Source organism: Pipistrellus hanaki, assembly GCF_964339955.1.
Source record: "Pipistrellus hanaki genome assembly, chromosome: X".
Classification (NCBI taxonomy): Eukaryota; Metazoa; Chordata; class Mammalia; order Chiroptera; family Vespertilionidae; genus Pipistrellus; species Pipistrellus hanaki.
The window spans coordinates 72,796,597-72,819,445 of record NC_140524.1 but is presented as its reverse complement, the minus strand read 5'-3'; the positions used below and the strand labels follow the sequence as shown (position 1 = coordinate 72,819,445).

At 39.3% G+C, this 22,849-nt stretch overlaps 1 protein-coding gene and 2 pseudogenes across 3 annotated transcripts; all 3 read left to right on the top strand.

The window, feature by feature from the left end:
- Positions 1-1,255: 1,255 nt before the first annotated feature.
- On the top strand, positions 1,256-2,432 carry LOC311615807 (actin, cytoplasmic 1-like; annotated as a pseudogene). Its single transcript has one exon. The product of its transcript is annotated as an actin, cytoplasmic 1-like (transcript).
- An 8,187-nt stretch (positions 2,433-10,619) lies between these two features.
- NAP1L2 (nucleosome assembly protein 1 like 2) lies at positions 10,620-13,122 on the top strand. The gene has a single exon (XM_084870004.1). The coding sequence runs from the start codon at positions 11,022-11,024 to the stop codon at positions 12,381-12,383; it is 1,362 nt and encodes a 453-aa protein (XP_084726130.1). The 5' UTR covers positions 10,620-11,021; the 3' UTR covers positions 12,384-13,122.
- A 6,753-nt stretch (positions 13,123-19,875) lies between these two features.
- Positions 19,876-21,235, top strand: LOC311614843 (neurofilament light polypeptide-like; annotated as a pseudogene). Its single transcript has one exon. The product of its transcript is annotated as a neurofilament light polypeptide-like (transcript).
- Positions 21,236-22,849: the final 1,614 nt, after the last annotated feature.

The window sequence follows — 22,849 nt, the reverse complement described above, 5'->3', positions numbered from 1 at the left end:
GAGTGCCTGTGACACTAATTCTCAGTGCAGGCATGCAGGGACTCATACTCAGTGCACGAGGCTCTCACGGACCCACAGTAGCCACATGTCTTAATCTCTGAGTTCTTCAGTGATGCTCTAGTGGCGCAACACTCCCACCGCACATGGCTCAGGCCTCCACAACTCGCTGCTTGGACATTTTGGTGATAACTAGAATGGGAAAACAACAAAACAATCCTCAAAAAGGGGTGGGGGTGGGGGAAATCACCAAGAAAGGAACAGAGGCATGCAATATGTCAGAAAAGACTCAGAGTAATGGTCATACATTTCATAAATTGGATGGACAAGAAAATCAGAAAGAAATCAAAATAAAAAATGCTACAATAAAAATGAAATGGAAGGTTTCTGCATTAGACCAGGAGAAGTGGAGGTCCAAATTAATGAGTTAGAAGATAAGTTAGAGAAACAAGCCCAATCTGAACAACTGGAGAAAAAAAATTAAAAAGCAGGAGGAGAGCCTAAGGGAGCTTTGGTACAGCATGAAATGAAGTAACATATGTATAATAGGGGTGCCAGAAGGACAGAATAGCATCAAGGATTAAAGAATCTATTTGAAGAAATAATGACAGAACACTTCCCTGATATGGGAAAGAAAATTCACACAACTACAGAAAGTCCCAAGCAAAATGAACCCCAAAAGACTCACACCAAGACAAGTCATAATTACAATGACAAATGTTAACAACAAAGAGAGAATCTTAAAGGCTGCAAGAGAGAGACAGAGAGTTACCTGCAAAGGATCCCCCATCAGATTATCAAATGGTTTCTGAACAGAAACACATCAAGCCAGAATGTAATGTAATGAAGTATACAAAGTGATGCAAATCAAAGGACTGAATCCAAGAATACTCCAGTAAGCAAGGCTATCAATCAAAATTGAAGGGGGATTCAGGAGCTTCATAGACAAAAAAAGGCTAAGGGAGTTTATCACGACCAAGCCAGAAATGGAAGAAATGCTAAAGGGAATGCTGTAAAAAGAAGAAATAGAAAGGGTGGAAGGAACACAGGCATAAAGAATAGAAATGGCTACAAACAAGTACATATCAATAATAACATTAAACATAAATTGATTAAATGCTCCAATCAAAAGACACAGAATTACTAAATGCATAAGAAAACATGACCCAGGCTGTTGAAACCATATCCACCTCCAGTGCAGGCCACTTGACTTTGCCGCTCTTCCACCTTTGCTGACGCTCACCGCCTCCTACTCACCATGGATGACGATATTGCTGTGTTCATGGTTGACAATGGCTTTGGCATGTGCAAAGCCAGCTTCGTGGTGGACAATGCCTCCAAAGCCATCTTTCCTCTCCATCATGGGGTGTCCCTGGTACCAGGGCATGATAGTGGGCATGGGCCAGAAGGACTCCTATGTGGGTGATGAGGTCCAGAGCAAGAGAGGCATCCTAACCCTGAAGTACCCCATCAAGCACAGCATTGTCACCAACTGAGAGGAGATGGAGAAGATCTGGCGTTACACTTTCTACAACAAGCTTCATGTGGCCCTTGAGGAGCATCCTGAACTGCTCACTGAAGCCCCTCTGAACCCTAAGGCTAACTTTGAGACGATGCCTCAGATCATGTTTGAGATCTTCAATACCCCAGCCATGTATGTGGCCATCCCGGCAGTGCTGTCCTTATACACCTCTGGCTGTACCACTGGCATTGTGATGGACTCGTGATGGAGTCACCCACACTGCCCATCTAAGAGGGTTATGCCCTCCCACACACCATCCTGTGTCTTGACCTGGCTGGTTGGGACCTGACAGACTACCTCATGAAGATACTCATGGAGCATGGCTACAGCTTCCCCACCACAACTGAGCAGGAAATCGTGCATGGCATCAAGGAGAAGCTATACTATGTCACTCTGAACTTTGAGCAGGAGATGGCCACTGCAGCTTCCAGCTCCACCCTGGAGAAGAGGTAAGAGCTCCCTGACAGTCAGGTCATCACCATCGGCAATGAGGAGACTTCTGCTGCCCTGAAACTACCAGCCCTCCTTCCTGGGCATGGAATCCTGTGGCATCCATGAAACTACCTTTAACTCCATCATGAAGTGTGATGTCGACATCCATAAGGACTTATACACCAACCTGGTGCTGTCTGGTGGAACTACCATGTACTCAGGCATCACTGACAGGATGCAGAAAAAGATCACCACCCTGGCTTCCAGCACAATGAAGATCAAGATCATTGCACCCCCTGAGCGCAAGTACTCTGTGTGGATGGGCAGCTCCATCCTGTCCTCACTGTCCACCTTCCAGCAGATGTGGATTAGCAAGCCGGAGTATGATGAGTCCAGCCCCTCCATTATCCACAACAAATGCTTCTAGGCAGACAGTTACTTAGTTGGTTACACCCTTTCTAGACAAAACCTAACTTGCATAGAAAACGAGATGAAATTAGCATGGTTTTATTTGTGTGTTTTTTGTTGTTGTTTGTTTTTTTATTTTTGTTTTTGTTTGTTTGTTTGACTTTTTTTTTTTTTTTTTTTTTTTTTGCACTTGACTCAGGATTTAAAAACTGGAACAGTGAAGGTGTGAGCATTCCCAAAATTTTACAATGTAGCCGAGGAGCTTGATTATACATTGTTCTTTTTAAAAAAATAGTCATTCCAAATATGAGAGATACTTTGTTACAGGAAGTCCCTTGCCTGCCCCAAAGCTGCCCACTTCTCCTTAAGAATGGCCAATCCTCACCCAAGTCCACATGGGGAGGATGATAGCATTGCTTTTGTGTAAATTATGTAATCCATTTAAAAAAATAAAAACCTTTATAGCAGACTGAGACAACAACCTTCCAATACAACAATTTGTATATAGCACATGGCTTATTACAGGTGGTGTATTAAACTTTGAAAACAATTTATAAATACCAATAAATGAAATGTGAAACACCCAGAGTGTCTCTGGCAGTTGCAGAGAATTATCACGTTTGCCCTATGTCTCTGACTGGATATGTGCTATTTCTAAAAGTTCCCTGTTTGAACATGGCTCTGAATGTGTGTACATTCTTTCTGAAGAGGACTAAAACCTCCAGTAATCCAAATTTTTAATCATCACCTTAATGCTTCTTTTTGTTTGATTTTGAATGGCCAGCCATCAGCGCCCCCTTTTTTGTCCCCAACTTGAGATGTATGAAGGGCTTTTGGTACCTCTGGGAGTGGGTTGAGGTGTGAAGGAAGCCAAGCCAGGGCTTACCTGTACACTGATGTGAGACCAGTTTAATAAAATGCACACCTTAAAGAGAGAGAGAGAGAGAGAGAGAGAGAGAGAGAGAGAGAGAGAGAGAGAGAAAACGTGGCCCATATATATGATGTCTACAAGAGACCCACCTCAGAACAAGGGACTCACACTGACTAAAAGTGAAGGGATGGAAAAATATCTTTCAGGCTAATATAAAAGAAAAAAGAAAAAGAAAAAAATCTATGGGACACAGTAAAAAAGGCTGGGGTAGCAATACTTACATCTGACAAAATAGACCTCAAAGTGAAGTCCATAACAAGAGACAAGAAAGGCCATGTCATAATTCTAAAGGGATCGCTACAACAATAGGATATAACTCTGGTAAACATATATGCACCCAATGCAGAAACACCCAAATACATTAAAAAAAAAAAAAAAGAAAAACAAACTTTTGGAAGATATAAGGGGAGAGATTGACAGCAATGCAATCATAGTAGGAGACTTTAATACCGTAATAACACCACTGGATAAATCCTCTAGACAAAAATCAGCAAAGAAACAACAATTCTAAGCAACTTACCAGATCAGATGGACTTAATTGACACCTTCTGAACATTCCACCCCAAAGCTACAGAATATACATTCTTCTTCAGCACACATGGGATATTCTTAAAGATAGACCACATATTGGGTCACAAGCAAAGTCTCTCCAAATTCAAGAAAATTGAAATCATATCAAGCATTTTCTCAGATCACAATGGCATAATATTACAAATAAACTACAGTAAAAACAATCACAAAAGTTCAAACACTTGGAGGCTGAAGAGCATGCTAGTAAACAATGATTGGGTTACCAAAGAGATCAAAGAAGAAATAAAAAACATATTGGAAACAAATGAAAATGAAAACACAACAATCCAAAATATATGGGACACAGTAAAAGCAGTCATGAGAGGGAAGTTCTACCTCAACCCCCCACCCCTCCAAAAAAAACCCACAGAAAACAACAACAAAAAAGGAAATGAGAAAACTCTGCAACTTGAAGAAGAATTAGAAAGAGAGCAACAAGGAAAATTCCAGAGTGAGCAGAAGAAAGGAAATAATAAAGATCAGAGTGGAGATAAACGACATAGAGACCAAAATAAATAAATAAATAAATAAATAAATAAATAAATAAATAAATAAGTTAAATACAAAAGATCAATGAAACCAAGAGCTGGTTCTTTGAAAGGATAAAAAACATTGGTGAACCTCTAGCCAGGCTCACGAAGAAGCAAACAGAGAGGACCCATATAAACAAAATCAGAAATGAAAGAGGTGAAATAACAACAGACCCCACCGAAATACAAAGGATTGTTAAAAAATACTATGAATAAGTCTATTCCAACAAACTGGACAACCTGGAGGAAATGGACAGATTCCTAGAAAAATATAACCTTCCAAAACTAAATCAGGAAGAATCTAAACAGCTCAATAGGCCAGTAACTATGGAAGAAATTGAAGCAGCCATAAAAAAGTTTCTGGCAAACAAAACCCCAGACCAGACGGCTTCACATATTTACCAAATATTCAAGGAAGAACTAAAACCTATCCTCCTCAGACTATTCAAAAAATTCAAGAGGAAGGAACATTCCCAAGCTCCTTCTATGAAGCCAGCATCACTCTAATACCAAAAGCAGATAAAGACAACACAATGAGAATTACAGGCCAATATCTCTCACGAACATAGATGCCAAAATCCTCAACAAAATTATACCAAATCGGCTCTAGCAGTACATCAGAAAGATCATACACCATGACCAAGTAGGATTTATCCCGGGGATGCAAGGATGGTACAATATCTGCAAATCAATAAACATGATACATAAACAAATTGAGAGATAAATATCACATAGTCATATCAATTGATGCAGAAAAAGCATTTGATAAATACAACACCCTTTCCTGATAAAAACTCTCAACAAGGTGGGAATAGAAGGATCATACCTCAACATAATAAAAGCTATATATGATAAACCCACAGCCAACATCATACTCAATGGGCAAAAACTAAAACCATTTCCTCTAAGAACAGGTACAAGACAAAGATGCCAACTCTCATCACTCCTGTTTTATATAGTACTGGAAGTTTTAGCCATTGCAATTAGACTAGAAGAAGAAATAAAAGGCATCCAAATTGGAAAAGAAGTAAAGTTATCCTTATTTGCAGATGACATGATATTGTACATAAAAAAACCCAAAGACTCCATAAAAAAACTAATAGACTTAATAAATGAATTTGGCAATGTAGCAGGATAAAAAATTAACACCAAGAAATCTATGGCATTTCTATACACGAAAAGTGAACTTACAGAAACAGAGACTAAAAAAGCTATCCCATTTATGATCCTACCAAAAAATTAAGATACCTAGGAATAAACTTAGTTAAGGAATTAAAAGACCTATACTTGGAAAACTACAGAACACTGAAAAAAGTGATAGAGGAAGATGTAAATGGATAGAAGAACATAACATGTTCATGGATTGGTAGAATCAACATCATTAAAATGCTCATACTACCCAAAGCAATCTATAGGTTCAATGCACTCCCCATTAAAATACCAATGGCATATTTCACAGACCTAGAAAGAACTCTCTAAAAATTCGACCCCGAATAGCTATAGCAATCCTGAAAAATAAGAATAAAGTAAAGAAGAATACAGATTTCAAGCTGTATTTCAAAGCCACTGTTTTCAAAACAGCCTGGTACTGGCAAAAGAACAGACATATAGATCAATGGAATAGAATAGATCATTTGGATATCAACCCAAACCGCTTTGCTCAATTAATATTTGACAAAAGAGGAATGAACATACAATGGACTCATGACAGTCTCTTCAATAAATGGTGTTGGGAAAATTGGACAGATAAATGCAAAAGAATGAAACTAGATCACCAACTTACACCATACACAAAAATAAACTCAAAATGGATACAGAACTTAAACATAAGACGGGAAACCATAAAAATATTAGAGGCATCCACAGGCAGCAAAATCTCAGACATATGCCAAAAGAACTTCTTCACTGATACTGCCCCTGGGGAAATGGAAGCTAAAGAGAAAATAAACAAATGGGACTACATCAAACTAACAAGCTTTTTTACAGCAAAAGAAACCATCAACAAAACAAGAAGGCCCACTGTATGGGAGAACATATTTGCAAATGTTATCACTGATAGAGGTTTAATCTCCAACATCTATAGACAGCTTATACAACTTAATAAAAGGAAGATAAATGATCCAATAAAAAATGGGCAAAGGACCTAAATAGAATCTTTTCGAAAGAAGACAGAGGAAGGCCAAGAAACACATGACACCATGATCAAAGTCACAAATTATTTGAGAGATGCAAATCAAAATGACAATGTGTACCATCTCACACCTGTCAGAATGGCTATCATCAACAAATCAACAAATGACAAGTGTTGGTGAGGATGTGATGAAAAAGGAACGCTCCAATTCCATCCAGGTTGCATCATGTTGAGTGAAATAAGCCAGTCAATGAAAGAGAAACACCACATGACCTCACTCATTTGTGGATGATAAAGAACATTATAAACCGATGAACCAAAAGATAGATATAGAAACAGTATATCAACAAGTAGACTGTCAAATTACAGCGGGGAGGGGAGGAAGATCTGGGGGAGATAATAGATCAACCGAAGGACTTTTATACATGCATATAAGTAAAACCAATGGACACAAAACTCTGGGGAGGGAGGGGATGTGTGGGAGAGAGGGAGGGGGGCAAAAAAAAATCAATAAAATATATTTAAAAAAATAATAATAAAAATAAAAAGTATGCCATGAATGAGTGAGATCAAAAAAAAAAAAAAAAAAAAAAAAAAAAGAAAGAAAAAGGAACGCTCGTGCACTGCTGGTAGGAATGCAGACTGGTGCAGCTTCTGTGGAGAACAGTATGGAGTTTCCTCAAAAAACTGAAAATGTAACTCCCATTTGACCCAGCAATCCCACTCCTAGGAATATACCCTAAGAAACTAGAAACACCAATCGAAAAGGATATATGCACCTCTATGTTCATAGCTGCACAATTCACCATAGCTAAGATTTGGAAACAGCCTAAATGCCCATTAGTAGATGATTGGATCAGAAAATTATGATACATCTACACAATGGAATACTATGTTGCCATAAAAAGGAAAGAATTTTTACAATTTGCAACGACCTGGATGGAATTGGAGAATATTATGCTAAATGAAATAAGCCAGGCAATGAAAGAAAAATACCACATGATCTTACTCATTTATGGGTAATAAAGAACATTATAAGCCAATGAACAAAAAGATAGATACAGAGATAGTAAAGCATCAGACTGTCTAATCATAGCGGGAAGGTTAGAGAGAGGTGGGGGAGATAAGAGATCAAATGAAGGACTTGTATGCATGCATATAAGCATAACCAATGGAAGCACAATTCTGGGGGGTTAGGGCATGTAATGGAGTGGGTTGAGGAGGGCAATGGTAAAATATGTACACATATTAATACTTTAATAAAAAATGAAAAAAAATGACGTCTTTATTTTTGACCGTATTACATACCCGCAGCATTGAACCCTTCTAGCCTGCCCCACCCTCTACTCTAGGCCTTCATTACCCTATTGGAATATGTTAATAAGAGAAAAAAGTTTGAGTCTATCCAGTTTTATTTTTTAAAACCCCAGCCTAAACACAACACATTTATAAACAACTTAGACTAAAAAGACTAAAATGCATATGTTGGTTCTCTCAGGGTTGAGATTGCTAGTGATTTCTGATATACTCTAAATTTTTTCTCATTTTCCAAATTAAAAAATTAGCATATATTGGATTAATTATCAGAAAATTACAAACAATGTTGCAACACAAAGGGCACACATGCTAACCTGACTAGCTCAGGGAAGGCCAGCATGGCACTTTTGCAGACTCAGAGTTCTAAAGTAACCACAAAGGATGGTCTGAAACTAAATTTTTTTAACTAAAAAAAGTGGGTAGTCATGTCTTAGGCTGGTATCTTCCTGACAAAGGTCAATCTTTACCTTCACCGAGCCTGTCTGTTGTCTTTTTGCAACTACAATAACATATGGTTGGAATGTCAAAAGTAATTTTCCTTTTTCTGGACCCCTCAAAGCACAGGCACTGCTCCTTAGAGACGACAAATCCCCTCATTGTTATTGAGTTAATTGCAGAATGCTAACTATCCTGCACCCACCTAAGTTAAAGAAGTATGATCTATCATTTTACTTTTTACCCAATCACAGAGATTTCCCTGCTTTGCTTTCTCCAACCTCCCTAATCTATCCCTAATGGATTTCTTATAATCTTCTTACTCTCCTCTTTCGATTGTAATGTAGAAAACAAGGTGCAAAACTGCCATTTTCTGGAGCATTATCTCAATCTGTTAATATTCTGCTTTCCGGAATTTGTTTACACTTTGCTCAAATAAACTCACAAAAATTCTTCACAGGTTTGAATGTTTCTTACATTAACAAGAACCAGAAAAAAAAAACAACTTGGAATGCAGGGGACTCATAACGATCAGAATGTCACATGAGCCTGAAATTTGAATTTTGTAAATACTCTAACAGAGATAAAATAATTTAAAATGTAAAATTTACCCTCATAATAAAAGAATCTGTAAAGATATATAATAATATCTAAACAGTATTTATCCCTGCAATAGTAAACAATGCAAATTATCATTTAAATCTGGAAAGATAATGATTAAAATGTTAAAAATTGTTTAATTAATCAATAATCAGCCTTAGAAATATGGAAAAAAATAAGCATCACCAATGATTCCTACCCAGAGGAAATTTTGTAATAACTGCATAGGATTCTATTGTAGAAATACTCTACATATATTTAAGCATGCCTTTAATGTTGAGATTTAGATTATTTTCAATAACTCAAAAGTGTCAACCAAATGTTATGATACTTCATATTTGAGCCCTTCTTTTTTAAAAAATATTTTTTATTGATTTTTTACAGAGAGGAAGGGAGAGAGATAGAAAGCTAGAAACATCGATCAGCTGCCTCTTGCACACCCCCTATGGGGGATGTGCCCGCAACCAAGGTACAGGAACTTGACTGGAATCGAACCTGGGACCTCTCAGTCTCCAGACCGAGGCTCTTCCACTGAGCCAAACCGGTTTCGGCTTGAGCCCTTGTTTTTTAAAATTCCTTAGAGCTCAAAGCCAGCAACAGTTAAGAGGAAGTAGCAAGTCAGTATTAGGACTGGGCTACTGATAAGCCAGGCAACTGGTTTATAGTCTTCACTTTTTAAATTTTATTATGTATATTTATTTTTATTGTTCATGTCTTCATTGTGTTCACGTAACATACAGTTGGATACAGCACTTTAACTCTTAATCACAGGATCTTTCACTCTAAACACACACACACACACACACACACACACACACACACCCTTAGCCTGCCATTCACTCAGAGAAAATTTTCTAGAATTTCCCAATCTAAATTACTGCTCACTAATCATAAAGTTTGTGGAAAATACAGAAAAACATACTATAGGATATTTTAATAACTGGCAGTTACACCAACCTGAGACCAGCATTGTTAAATTTTTAGTGTTTTCTTTCTAGCCTCTCCTTGTAAGCTCCTCCACCACCCACTATTTCTCTTTCCAGAGCCCAGGGCTAAAATCAAAGGGATAGAGTTAAGATGGATGGATGTCTTGTTCTCTCTCCTGGTCCAAGATTTTATTTTATTTTATTTATTTATTTATTTATTTATTTATTTATTTATTTATTTATTTATATTTATATGCTACTTTTATTTCTGTAAGTATTTTTCTATTTTTTAATTGAATTTATTGGGGTGACATTGGCTCACAAAACCATACTGGTTTCAAGTATACAACTCAACAAAACATCATCCTCACACTGCATCTGTGCCCATTGCCTCAAGCAAAATCTCTTTTCTGTCCCCATTTCTCCCATCTTTGTCCACATCCACAGAACTCCCACCCCTTTTCCCTCTGGGTACTACCACACTGTTGTATGTGTCCTTTTTTTTGCTTAATTCCTTCACCTTCTTTTAGTTACAATTTTCTCTTAACTCTTTTGAAATTATAAAAGTATAATACCAGTTGAAAATTGAAAGGCTAAACTAATACAATATAGGTTTCCAGAAAATTCGGGGAGAGGGGTTGTTGGAGGATGGGGAGGTGGTAAATGAATCAGCCATATTCTCAAAAGTTGAGTGGAATTAGAAACTTGATAGATCTAATAATTTATTGGCTCAGGGTTTGTCAGTTACGACAGCCCAGCAAATGAGATTAGAGCAGAGTTGTGCGGGGGAGGGAGCGAGTGACGCAGCTAGCTACTGGCACCAAGAAAATATAGTGAAGAGACAGCTGCGTTACCATATTGCGGCAGCATTGTTGTTGCTGTTTGTTTGGTTTGGTTTTTTAACTGGCTGCTGTTTGCGGAGGACTATCCACTGCGACACTCTGAATCTCTGGCGGGGTCTTGCAGGACAGTTCACATCGCCATCTCTCCATCCTTTGCACCCAAGCCCAGACCATCGCTGCCTCGGTTCAGTTCTCACGGCTCAGCACCGCCTTCATCCCGGCTGCAATCCCAACCATCGCTGTCACAGTCTGCCGCTACCGCTAGTGCCACCTCTGCAACAGGCATCGCTGCTTCTGATATTCGGTGAGTCTTTCCCTGCGAAGGTCAGATCTCCTGATCTTGGAAGTAGCCGCATTAGACGTGTACGGTCCTTTGAAAAATGGCCGAATCAGCCGATAGAAAGGAATTGTTAATATCCACTCAAGAAGAGGCTGATAAAGAGGTGATGGTGGAGGGGCCTGAGAAACAGCCAGAGCACGGTGAAAGTGCCGCAGCTGGGCCTGGAAATGATGGAGAGCGCGGTGAAGAAGCCGCCCCTAGTCCTGGGGAAGAAGGGGGGAAATGTGAAGATGCTGCTGGGTCTGGAGAAGACGGGGAAAAAGGTGAAATTAATGATGAGGACTCAGATCCAGACCGTCCAAAAGGACTTATTGGTTATCTTTTAGACACAGACTTTGTTGAAAGCCTACCTATGAAAGTAAAGTACCGTGTGTTAGCCCTCAAAAAGCTTCAATCTAGAGTGGCAAATCTAGAATCCAAATTCTTGAGGGATTTTCATGACATTGAGAGAAAGTTTGCTGAAATGTATCAGCCCTTATTGGAAAAAAGACGTCAGATCATCAATGCAATCTATGAACCTACAAAAGAGGAATGTGAGTATAAATCAGACTATGAGGACTATGATGATGATATGTATGATGAGGAAGAGATGTATGGTAATGAAGATGGTATGGTATATGAGTATATGGATGAGGGCTATGAGGAGGATTATTATGATTATGCTATTGTGGAGGATGACGACAACAATGCCGCAGCTGCTGCTGACATTGAGGCTGCTGGGGAGAATAATGAAGATCCTCAAGGAATTCCTGATTTTTGGCTGACTGTCTTAAAAAATGTTGACACACTCACTCCTTTGATTAAGAAATATGATGAGCCTATTCTGAAACTCCTGACAGATATTAAAGTGAAGTTTTCAGATCCTGGTGAGCCTCTCAGTTTCACACTGGAATTTCACTTCAAACCCAATGAATATTTCAAAAATGAGCTGTTGACAAAGACCTATGTGCTGAAGTCAAGATTGGCATATTATGACCCCCATCCCTATAGGGGTACTGCGATTGAATATTGCACAGGCTGTGAAATTGATTGGAATGAAGGAAAGAACGTCACTTTGAAAACCATCAAGAAGAAGCAGAGACATCGGATCTGGGGAACATTCCGAATTGTGACTGAAGATTTTCCCAACGATTCATTCTTCAATTTCTTTACTCCTTATGGAATCAGCTCAAATGGAAATGATGATTATTTACTTGGTCATAATTTACGTACTTACATAATCCCAAGATCAGTTTTATTTTTCTCAGGTGATGTACTTGAACCTCAGCAGGAGGGAGTAATTAAGGAAGTTAATGATGCAATTTATGACAAAATTATTTATGATAGTTGGATGGCTGCAATTGAGGAGGTTACAACCTGTTGGAAAAATATTCAGGCGATGGTCGAAGACATTGACCGCTAAGGCAGATCAGCATGGCCCTGAAATTAACAGCCTTAGATCTAGTTACTCAAAATAAAAATAAAAAGTTAATTAGTCTTGTGTACTGAATTTTTCTTAGAGTATTAAAGCATATGTCAGAAGTTCAAATACTAATTCATTTGATACTGCATTTTAATGAGAATGCTTTCAAGTAATGTATACGGTGGTAAATGTTTTAAGACATTAAAGTAGTGTGATGTATTTTAATCCGTCTGAAGTCCTCTTGTCAAGTAGCTATCAATTTGTTGATGTGAATATTATCCAGACTGCTAAATGAGACCCAATTTTTTTTGCTGTTGTTGTTTGGGTAATTTTATTTTCTTGGTCCTTTAGCTAGTGAGTTTAATGTTGTCATGCTTGCTCCATTTTGCAATAAAAATGCAGTAGAATTTAAAACTTGAATGCTTAAGAAGAAGCCTGCATATGGTTAAGAATTTCAGGCCAAGTCAAATTTATTGTTAATGACAGCTTGTTCATATGCTCTTATGTAATCATAATAAATAATGAAACTTAATAATACTGAGGTTATTGTTTATCAGTGAAATGTTAATCACAGTACTTTTAAAAGTTTGACACATTGTACTCTGTAATTGTGTAAGCTGTAATTACAGTGTGTAATATTTTTCCTATGCAACATTTAATCATTCATTGAAAGTGATCACTTTACCATTTTGAAAAGACTTCATGTTCTTTCACTGCAAAATAAAATGAATAAAAATTTCAGTGTATCATGTTTTAAAACTGATATTTTTTTCTGGTTATAAAAGTAATATGTTCATTGGTGAACATTTGGAAAATACAACAAATTATTAATTAAAATACTGGGTGGGAGGAAGAGATAAGCCAAAGAAGTTGTATGCATAGATGCATAATCTATAGACACAGACAATAGGGTGGTGAAAGCCTGAGGTGGGAGGGAGCAGGGGGAGGCTAAAAGGGTTCAATGGGAAGGGACATATGTAATACTTTCAACAATAAAAAAGCCAAACCCCCGGGGGGGGGGGAAGGAAAGCCCTAAAATTCATATTCCCATTCCTTAAAGATAGGCACTGTTAATATTTTGATTTATTTTTTACTGTTATTTTCCATGTGTACATATACATGCAAATTTACTAACACTATACTTAGATATGCAAAGACAGTATATTTTTTTTATTGTTTATAACTGATCTAGTATTTTTAAACATTTTTCTGTTGTTGTTAATCCTTACTAGAGGATGTTTTCCCATAGATTTTTTAGAGAGATGGAGGGAGGGAGGGAGGGAGGAAGGGAGGGAGGGAGCGGGTAGGAGATGAGAGAGACACATTAATTGGCATTAGTTGCCTCAACCAAGGCCAGGGATTGAATCTACAACCCAGGTACCTGCCCTTGACCCTTCGGTGAGCTGGTTGACACTCTAGCTAATGAGCACACCAGTCAGGGCATAATTTATATAGTCTTAATCCTGAGACTACCTCTACTGCCCAGGTTTTTAAGAAAACCAAAATCTCAAATTTAACCAATTTAGTAAACTCATTGCTATTTAGTAGTTTAAATAGTCTGTATAAAACAACAAGGTTTTGTGTGTTAGTCAATATTTCAGATTTACCTACCCTTCCACAATGTTATCTGGATGTATAGAGGCTTATATTGCTTTATGGCTTGGGTGGGGAGCATACACTGAGGGGACAGTGAGATGTTATTGGTCAGAGAGCTGACTTCCTTTCAGAGCCTACTTTGCCTACTTCAGGTATGGAAACCCAGAGTTTTGGCTTTCCCTTTTGGCAGACTCTATGAAAGTCACATATATCCCACCAGGACAACAGAGAACATGTGTGTGTGTGTGTGTGTGTGTGTGTGTGTGTGTGTGTGTGATTATTAATTTCTTTTTCCTTTTTTTATTTTTTCAATTACTGGTACAGTTGACATTCAATGTTATATTAGTTATTAGCTTCTGATGTAAAGCATAGTTATTAGTTTCTGGTGTAAATCATACTTTACAACATGTCCTCCCTCCTCCTACTCCCCAATATTTTCAGTACCCACCTGTCACCATACACAGTTATTACAATATTATTGACTATATTCCCTATCCTGTACTTTATTATTTTGTAACTACCCATCTGTACTTTTTAATAGTAACCAGTTACTATTTTGTAACTACCCATCCGTACTTCTTAATCCAACATGGAACTTTTTAATCTCTTCCATACCTTGTGATTGCTGAGAGTGGGTACAAAGTGATAACTTTGACTTATTATGGCTGCCTATCCACACTACATCCCAGGTGGTTGTAATGTGATGCCACAGAATTATAAAATGAAAGTGGAACAGAAACTCTTCTGCTTGTGAGTTAATTTTTCACTATTGAACATACTCATTCCTTCAGATTTTGGCTCAAAGAGGTAAGTTTTATAACTCTGCCTGTATTTCTCACTCTGTCTCATCTCTCTATAATCAGTTGAACAAGAAGGAATGGGATTTTTCCTTTTCTTGTCTGGACATAATATCATAAATTTCTCCCAGACACAATAGTAGATGCTCACTTGCTTGGGGTTGCAATAATTGACAATATATAGGGAAACAGAGACAAGTTAATATTATAGGGGAACCTAAATATGGAAATACTTCCCATGTTCACTTGACAAATGTAGACCTTTTCACAGTTTTCATCACTGTTAATCTCAACCTCTATTAAATTCCTGACTCCCCCCCAAACCCTTCTCAGACACAGAAAGATTAAGCCACCTATAATTGTGTTCACTTTTAGTGTGTATTAAAAAGTCAGGAACTACTGTTACACAGAGGAGAATCAGGCATCTTGAAGTCCCTCTTGTCCCTTTCTCTTGCCTTCATGAGGTAGAGCAGTAAAACGGCTTCTAGGCTTTCTCTAAGGGCAGGCCAGTCCCTTTCCTGTATCTCTCATGGCAATGGCCTCTGGCCTAAGACCATGAGAGACATACCCATAGTTGAAAAAGTTGAATGCATTCATTATTGCTGTGAGGCTGAACACACATCAAGGGAAACTATTGTATGTTATCAATAAGTGGGTGTTAAAAAATCACATGCAGGATTTGGGCTTTGATTGTGTGATTTCATGGAGGGCTAACAAAATGGAGGTTTACTCTATATTGTAGGAAACATTTTAGAATAGCAGCTCAATAAATCTTTATAGGGAGGAGAGACTAGAACAAGAATAAGTCTGTAATTGGTGAAAAGGTGGTAGCCACTCATTTTAGCTAGAATGGCAAGGATTTGGCATTTTTTGGTTGGCACAGTGACTTTATTTTTGTCTATGCTTAGGCAAAATTAAGTAGCTTTACTTTGTCACATTTAATTGTAGTCCTAGAGTAACCTGGTCTGAGGCTGTTCTGTGAGATGGTTTATGTCCAATAAGATAATATTGGCCGAGCTATGAATATCAGGCCAGCTTCCTGATGTCAGGGACTCATTTTTATATTTCATTCTCTTTCACCCCTTCTCAGCGAGGTAATTTGAGACTGTCAATTTTCCCATAGCTTGTGGTATGATGAAAGTACATTTGATTTGGTTTTAAACTGGTATAAAGGCCCTTTAGGCCTTGGACTAGCCATTAGTTTCAGCTCACATACCAGAGAGTCCTGTACTAGGGTTTAGGACACAAGTATAACTAAAAATAGAATTTTACCTTAATTCTTTTTGCAGCTTTTCTTAAAAACATAATTCAAACAGTCCTGGAGGAGTTTTGAGGTCATTATTGGGCCTTGTTAGATTTTTGATATTTTTAAGGAATATACTAAATATGTAAATATAATAAAATTTCATTTGGGGGCATGCAATTTATAGTGCAAATTACAGTATTTAGTATTATATATCATATGGCATAGAGATCAGTCTTTGAAGCCAGTCTGCTTGGATTCAAATTCCAATTCTGTAACTAATAAGTTGGGTGACCTTGTGCAAGTCACTTTATGTGTCTGTTTTCATATTTTGAAAGACAGGGTAATTATTGTGAACTACCTCATAGATTATTATGAAAATCAAATAAGTTATATAAAGTGCTTTTAAATATGTACAACACATAGGTGCTGATAGGTGTATCTATCTTTATTATTTTTATTATTAAGTTTTGATCTGTAAAATACTCAAAACTGTGTGGTATAAAAAGACTACAGTAAATTCTTATTAAATTATTAATAAAAACTGAAAGCTTATACTATCTATTTTAGTAACAGACTCCTACAGATTTTTGCTAATATTTAGAAGGGCTAAGTTGCAAGTTAAATGCAGTACTTAACTTACTGACAAGCCTGGTTAATGAAGAGGAAAATATAGTGACTAAGTATGGTGTTACTTCCTCACCTTCCCAATACATTCAATAGCTTTATAGCTGTGTACATCAAAGTCAACACTCATCACAGGCCATTTTTTCACTGGCCAATAAATGCATCATTAAATTAAAATATTTGGAAACCAGGAAAAAATAGAATGCAGAAACTAAAAATCACATGAAATTATATATCAACCATAGGTATGTAGCAGATTTGATTTTTTACACACAAATATATGCAACATATAGGTGATTATTTTAAAGCAGATAATCTTTTAAAATATAGCCCAGCCAACTGTTGGGAAGTGGTTGAGCATCAACCTATGAATCAGAAGGGCAAAGTTTAATTCCTGGTCAGGGCACATGCAAGAATTATGGCTCAATCCCCAGTAAGGGGGACAAGGGTGCAGGAGGCAGCTGATCAATTATTCTCTCTCATCATTAATGTTTTTATCTCTCTCTCCTGCTCCCTTCCTCTCTAAAATAAATAAAAATATATTTTAAAAAAGAAAAGAAATATAGTTCCAGCTGGGTGGCTCAGCTGGTTGGAGTGTCATCCCATACACCAAAAGGTGGCAATTTGACTCCCAGTCAGGGTACATACCCAGGTTGCAGGCTTGAGGATCACGTGGGAGGCAACCAATTGATGTTTCTATCTCACATCGATGTTTCTCTCTCTCTCCCTCCCTCTCTCTAAAAATCATTAGAAAACAAAGATGTGTAAAGAATATTTTTCTATGGAACACATTTCAGAAATATATTTTCTCTGAATTCTCTGCCAAATATTATAATATAGTTTTTAAAAGTAAAAGACAAAAGAATGTCTAAAATTAGAAGATTCCTGCTTTTTAAAACCACACAAATGATCTATGTGTTGATCTATTCCCAAGGTGACTAAAGACCATAAAAACTCTACTAACCCCCATGCTGCATGTGCACATACTTTCACACTCCTACTGGTTCTGTGTGTGTGTGTGTGCCTGTTTGCATGTGCTCACTTATGAGATGGAAGGGGTGAAGTGGGATGGGAGTGCATGGGGTGTCACTAATCATAAAGGACACCAGTCCTTGTAAAACTCCCTGTGTGAGTGCTAAGCAGGGGGGTAGGATGAAAGGAAAAAGAGGTTAATCAGCAGAAGTCCCTAATGTAAGTCTCTTCTTTGGTCTGTGTGTGCATGTGCTCACACAAGCACACTTCATATATTATTTGAGCCTTCTGCCTTAGTCTATTTTATTCAATTTTCAATTTCACTCTCCTATGTTTTATTTTTTTAAATTTAATTTTCAGGTGTTTTTTGTTTGTTTGTTTATTTAAAGTATTACACACAGTAGTACATATATCTCCTCCCTCCCCATTGACCTTCCCCAAGCCTCCCTACCCCCTATGGATACCCTCATCCCACCCCCCAGTGTCTTGTATCCATTGGTTGTGCTTATATGCATGCATACAAGTCCTTTGGTTGATCTCTTTCCTCCCCCCTACCCAACACTCCCCAGCCTTTCCGCTGTAATTTGACAGTCTGTTCAGTGCTTTATTGCCTCTGTATCTATCTTTTTGTTCATCAGGTTATAATGTTCTTTATTTTCCATAAATGAGTGAGATCATGTGGTATTTTTCTTTCATTGCCTGGGTTATTTCACTAACATAACGCTCTCCAGGTCCACCCATGCTGCTGCAAATGGTAAGAATTCCTTCTTTTTTATGGCAGCGTAGTATTCCATTGTGTAGATGTACCATTGTTTTCTAATCCACTCATCTGCTGACAGGCACCTAGGCTGTTTCCAAATCTTAGCTATTGTAAATTGTGCTGCTATGAACATAGGGATGCATATATCCTTTCTGATTGGTGTTTCTGATTTCTTGGGATATATTAGTATTCCTAGAAGTGGTATTGCTGGGTCAAAGGACACTTCCATTTATAATTTTTTGAGGAAACACCATACTGTTCTGCACCATGGCTGCACTAGTCTGCATTCCCACCAGCAGTGCACAAGGGTTCCTTTTTCTCCACATCCTCACCAGCACTTGTTGTTTGCTGATTTGTTGATGATTGCCATTATGACAGGTGTGAGATGGTACCGCATTGTCATTTTGATTTGCATCTCTCGGATAATTAGTGACTTTGGGCAGGTTTTCATATGTCTCTTGGCCTTCCTTCAGTCTTCTTTTTAAAAAAAATATATATATTATTGATTTTTTACAGAGAAGAAGAGAGAGGGATAGAGAGTTAGAAACATCAATGAGAGAGAAACATAGATCAGCTGCCTCCTGCACACCTGCTACTGGGGATGTGCCTGCAATCAAGGTACATGCCCTTGACCTAACTTATTTTATCTCTTTGTTATAGATCTATTCAGATTTCTGTTTCTCCTTGAGTCAGTTTTGGTAATTTGTATCTTTCTAGAAACTTGTCAATTTCATCTAAGTTATGTAATTTGCTGACAAATGGCTGCTGATGCTGTCTACACTAATAAAAGAGAAAAATGCTAATTGATTGTATCTTCAGTATTCCCACAGTCAATCAGGACTGATATGCAAATTAAGCCAACAAAGATGGAGGGTAAATTTGCAGATGCAGGAGGGGCAGGCTGTACCTGATGCAGCCAAGTGGGATCAGGCTGCCATTGGGGACCAGGCAGGCCAGGCGGGCAGTGCTTGACACCACCCTCCGGGTCCAGTCCACCATTGTGGACGGGCAGGCCGGTTGGGCAGCACTTGACATCGTCTGCAGGGTCGAGCTGGTAGGTAAGCAGATGGGGGCGGGGGGTAGCACCTGATGCTGCCTGCGGAGTCCAGGCCACCCTGGAGGACATGACAGGCCAGGCAGGCAAAGCCTGTTGTCTCCTGCTGGGTCAAGGCCGCGATAGATAATCGGGCAGTGGGACAGGGGCAGCACCAGATGCCACCCTCGGTGTCCAGGCTGGCAGGCTGGGAGGGCATCACCTGACGCCACCTGTGGTGTCCAGTTTACTATGGGGTACCGGGCAGGTCATGCAGGCAGAGACTGATGTCACCTGCTGGGTCAAGGCCTCAATAGGTAACCAGGCAAGAGGAGAGGGGGCAGTGCCTAACACCGCCCACGTGTCCAGGCAGCCATCGGCCAGAGTCTCTAGGATCACTGTCTGCTCCCCATGCCGCCTGTGGACACCGGTGGAGCAGACCGGCGTTGAACATTTTAATGAAAATGGGATGCCTGTGCCCTGGTCCACTGCGCAGGTCTCTGGTGAGGAGAGGGCAGTGGGCAGTTAGCAGGCACCAGGGCTTGGAAGGGACTGGGAACAACCTGCAGGTGCACTATCAGGAAGAGGTGCTGAAACATGATGAAGCAGAGGGCTGGCTGATGGAGGCACGCAAAGGTGCAGATGAGGTGGCTCTCGCTGGCGTTGAGCTTGGAAAGCACACCAACAGCCTGATGGACTAAATCGCCTTTCTGAAGGTGCATGAAGAGGAGATCGCTGAGCTGCAGGCTCAGATCCTGTACTCTCATGTCTCTGTGGTCATGTTCTCCAAGTCCAACCTATCTGCCATGCTCAAGGACATCCGTGCCCGGTACTGGTTGCCAAGAACATGCAGAATGCAGAAGAATGGTATAATAGCTGCTTTACATGCTGACCAAGAGCACTGTCAAGAAGGCCTATGGGGTGCATGCCACCAAAGAGGGGGTGTCTGACAGCCTCCACCTGCTCAAGGCCAAGACCCCAGAGATCAAAGCATTCCGGGGCATGAACTAAGCTCTGAGAAAGCAGCTGCGAGAGCTGGAGGATAAGCAGAACTCTGATGTTAGTGCTATGCAGGACACAATCAACAAACTAGAAAATGAGTTGAGAACTACAGAGAGTGAAATGGCACGATATTTAAAAGAATACCAGGACTGCCTCACTGTGGCTTTGGACATTGACATTGCAGCTTACAGGAAACTCTTGGAAGGTGAGGAGACCCAGTTCAGTTTCACCAACATGGGAAGCATAGCCAGTGGATACTCCCAGAGTTCCCAGATCTTTGGTCGATCTGCCTATGGTGGTTTACAGACTAGTTCCTACTTGATGTCCAATCGCTCCTTCCCTTCTTAATACACCAGCCACGTCCAAGAGGAGCAGATTGAGGTGGAGAAGACCATTGAGGCTGCAAAAGCCCAGGAAGCCAAGGATGAACCCCTCTCTGAAGGAGAATCTGAAGAGGAGGAGGAGAAGGAGAAGGAAGTGGCTGATGAAGAGGAAGGAGAGGAAGAGGAAGAAGGTGCCAAGGAAGAATTTGAGGATGCAAAGTAGGAAGAGGAAGGAGATGAAGGTGAAGGAGAAGTGCTTAAGAAGCTGAGGATGAGAAGAAAGATGAAGGTGCTGGGGAGGAGCAAGCAACCAAGAAGAAAGATTGAGGCCCTCTTTCCTTAATTATTTTAGGAATAATCCTCCTGAAACCAGGTCAACCCCATCACCAACCAAGCAGTTGGGTTCCTGATACTATATGAATAAAGAAGTCAATATATATAACATTCTGAGGTGACTCAGGTTGGACATTAAATGTTATGCTATGACTTTTCTCCTTATGCAGAGTATCTGCTTGCTTGTAGAGTGGCTTCCTGGCTTGCTGCCAGCCTGTGCATGGTCCATGCTTATGAGTTCAGGATCTATAACAATGTGAATAATTCAGATATTTACAATAAAAACACATGAATACATGAATTCACTGACGTTAATGTTAAACTTCGTGGAAAAAATAGTCCTTTGAGTCTTTGGTGGTTAGAAATTAAAGACCTCATATCATGTGCGATAAACAGTAAATAAAGTTACACTGAATGACAACAACAACAAAAAAATACATTAAGGGCCAGGAACATTCAAAGAGCTGGGGAAGCATTCCCAAACCAGGAGGGGAAGTCACAGGGTGTATATTATTGCTATGAATACAGTATTTCCTACTATTTACAACATATACAATGTAATGTATTAGATGCCTTCCTATCACATGAAGTATGTATTCTCATAGAGTAATACTGGTACATATGTTATAGTTATGGCAGTATGTCATATCTTATCTATATTCATAAAAGGATAATATGCTAGTTAGACCATGAGACCTTCCAGAAGTTCTTCTAGACAAAGCCATGGTTGTGGGGCAGAGGCAGAAATGGTTAGGGGTGATCAGGCCAGGAGGGGAAGGCAGTTGGACATGATCAGGCCAGGTGGGGAGGGCAGTGATCAGGTGATCACTGATAAGGCCGGGGGGGGGGCAGTTAGGGGCAATCAGGCCAGCAGGCAGAATGGTTAGGGGTGATCAAGCAGGCAGGCAGGTGAGCGGTTAGGAGCAAACAGTCCCAGATTGTGAGGGGGTTGTCCAACTGCAAGTTTAGGCCCAATCCCACAGGGATCTCTGATTGGAGAGGATGCAGGCAGGGATGAGAGGTACCTTCCTTCCCTCCCGTGCATGAATTTCGTGCACCGGGCCACTAGTTTAATTATATTGTACCTTGGTGTCGGTCTTTTGGGGTTAATTTTGCTTGGGACTCTGTGAGCTTCTTGGATTTGTGTGGGTTTTTTCTTCCCTATACCAGGGAAGTTTTCTATCATTATTCCTTCAAACAGGTTTTTTATTCCTTGCTCATTTTCCTCTCCTTCTGGCACCCCTATTTTGAGGATGTTGTTTTGTTGCATGTTATCCCAAAGTTCCCTTAGGCTCTCTTCCTGCTTTAAATTTTTTTTTTCTAGAAGCTGCTCTACTTGGGTTTATTTTCCTACATTGTCTTCTAGCTCACTGATGTGGTCCTCTGCTTCTTCTAGTCTACTCTTGATGCTTTCTATTGAGTTCTTTACAGCAGCGATGTCATTTTTCATTTCTTCTTGGTTCTTCTTTATTTCCTCTTGGTTCTTACTCATATTGTCAAATTTATTTTCCATTCTTTTCAGCCACCTTATGACCATTTCTCTGAATTCTTTCTCTGACAGGTTGCTTGCCTCCATTTCCTTTACTTTATTTTCTGGTGATGCCTGCTTTCCTTTCATATGTGGGCTGTTTCTTTGTCTCCCCATGATCTCTCTTCTCTGCATGTCTGGTTATGTAATTCTCTCTGTTGATTTAAAGGCATAAAATACCAGGTACAATGCACAAGAACTGCACACAAGTATATTCATGATATTAATGGCATCAAATAAAGATGACCACCA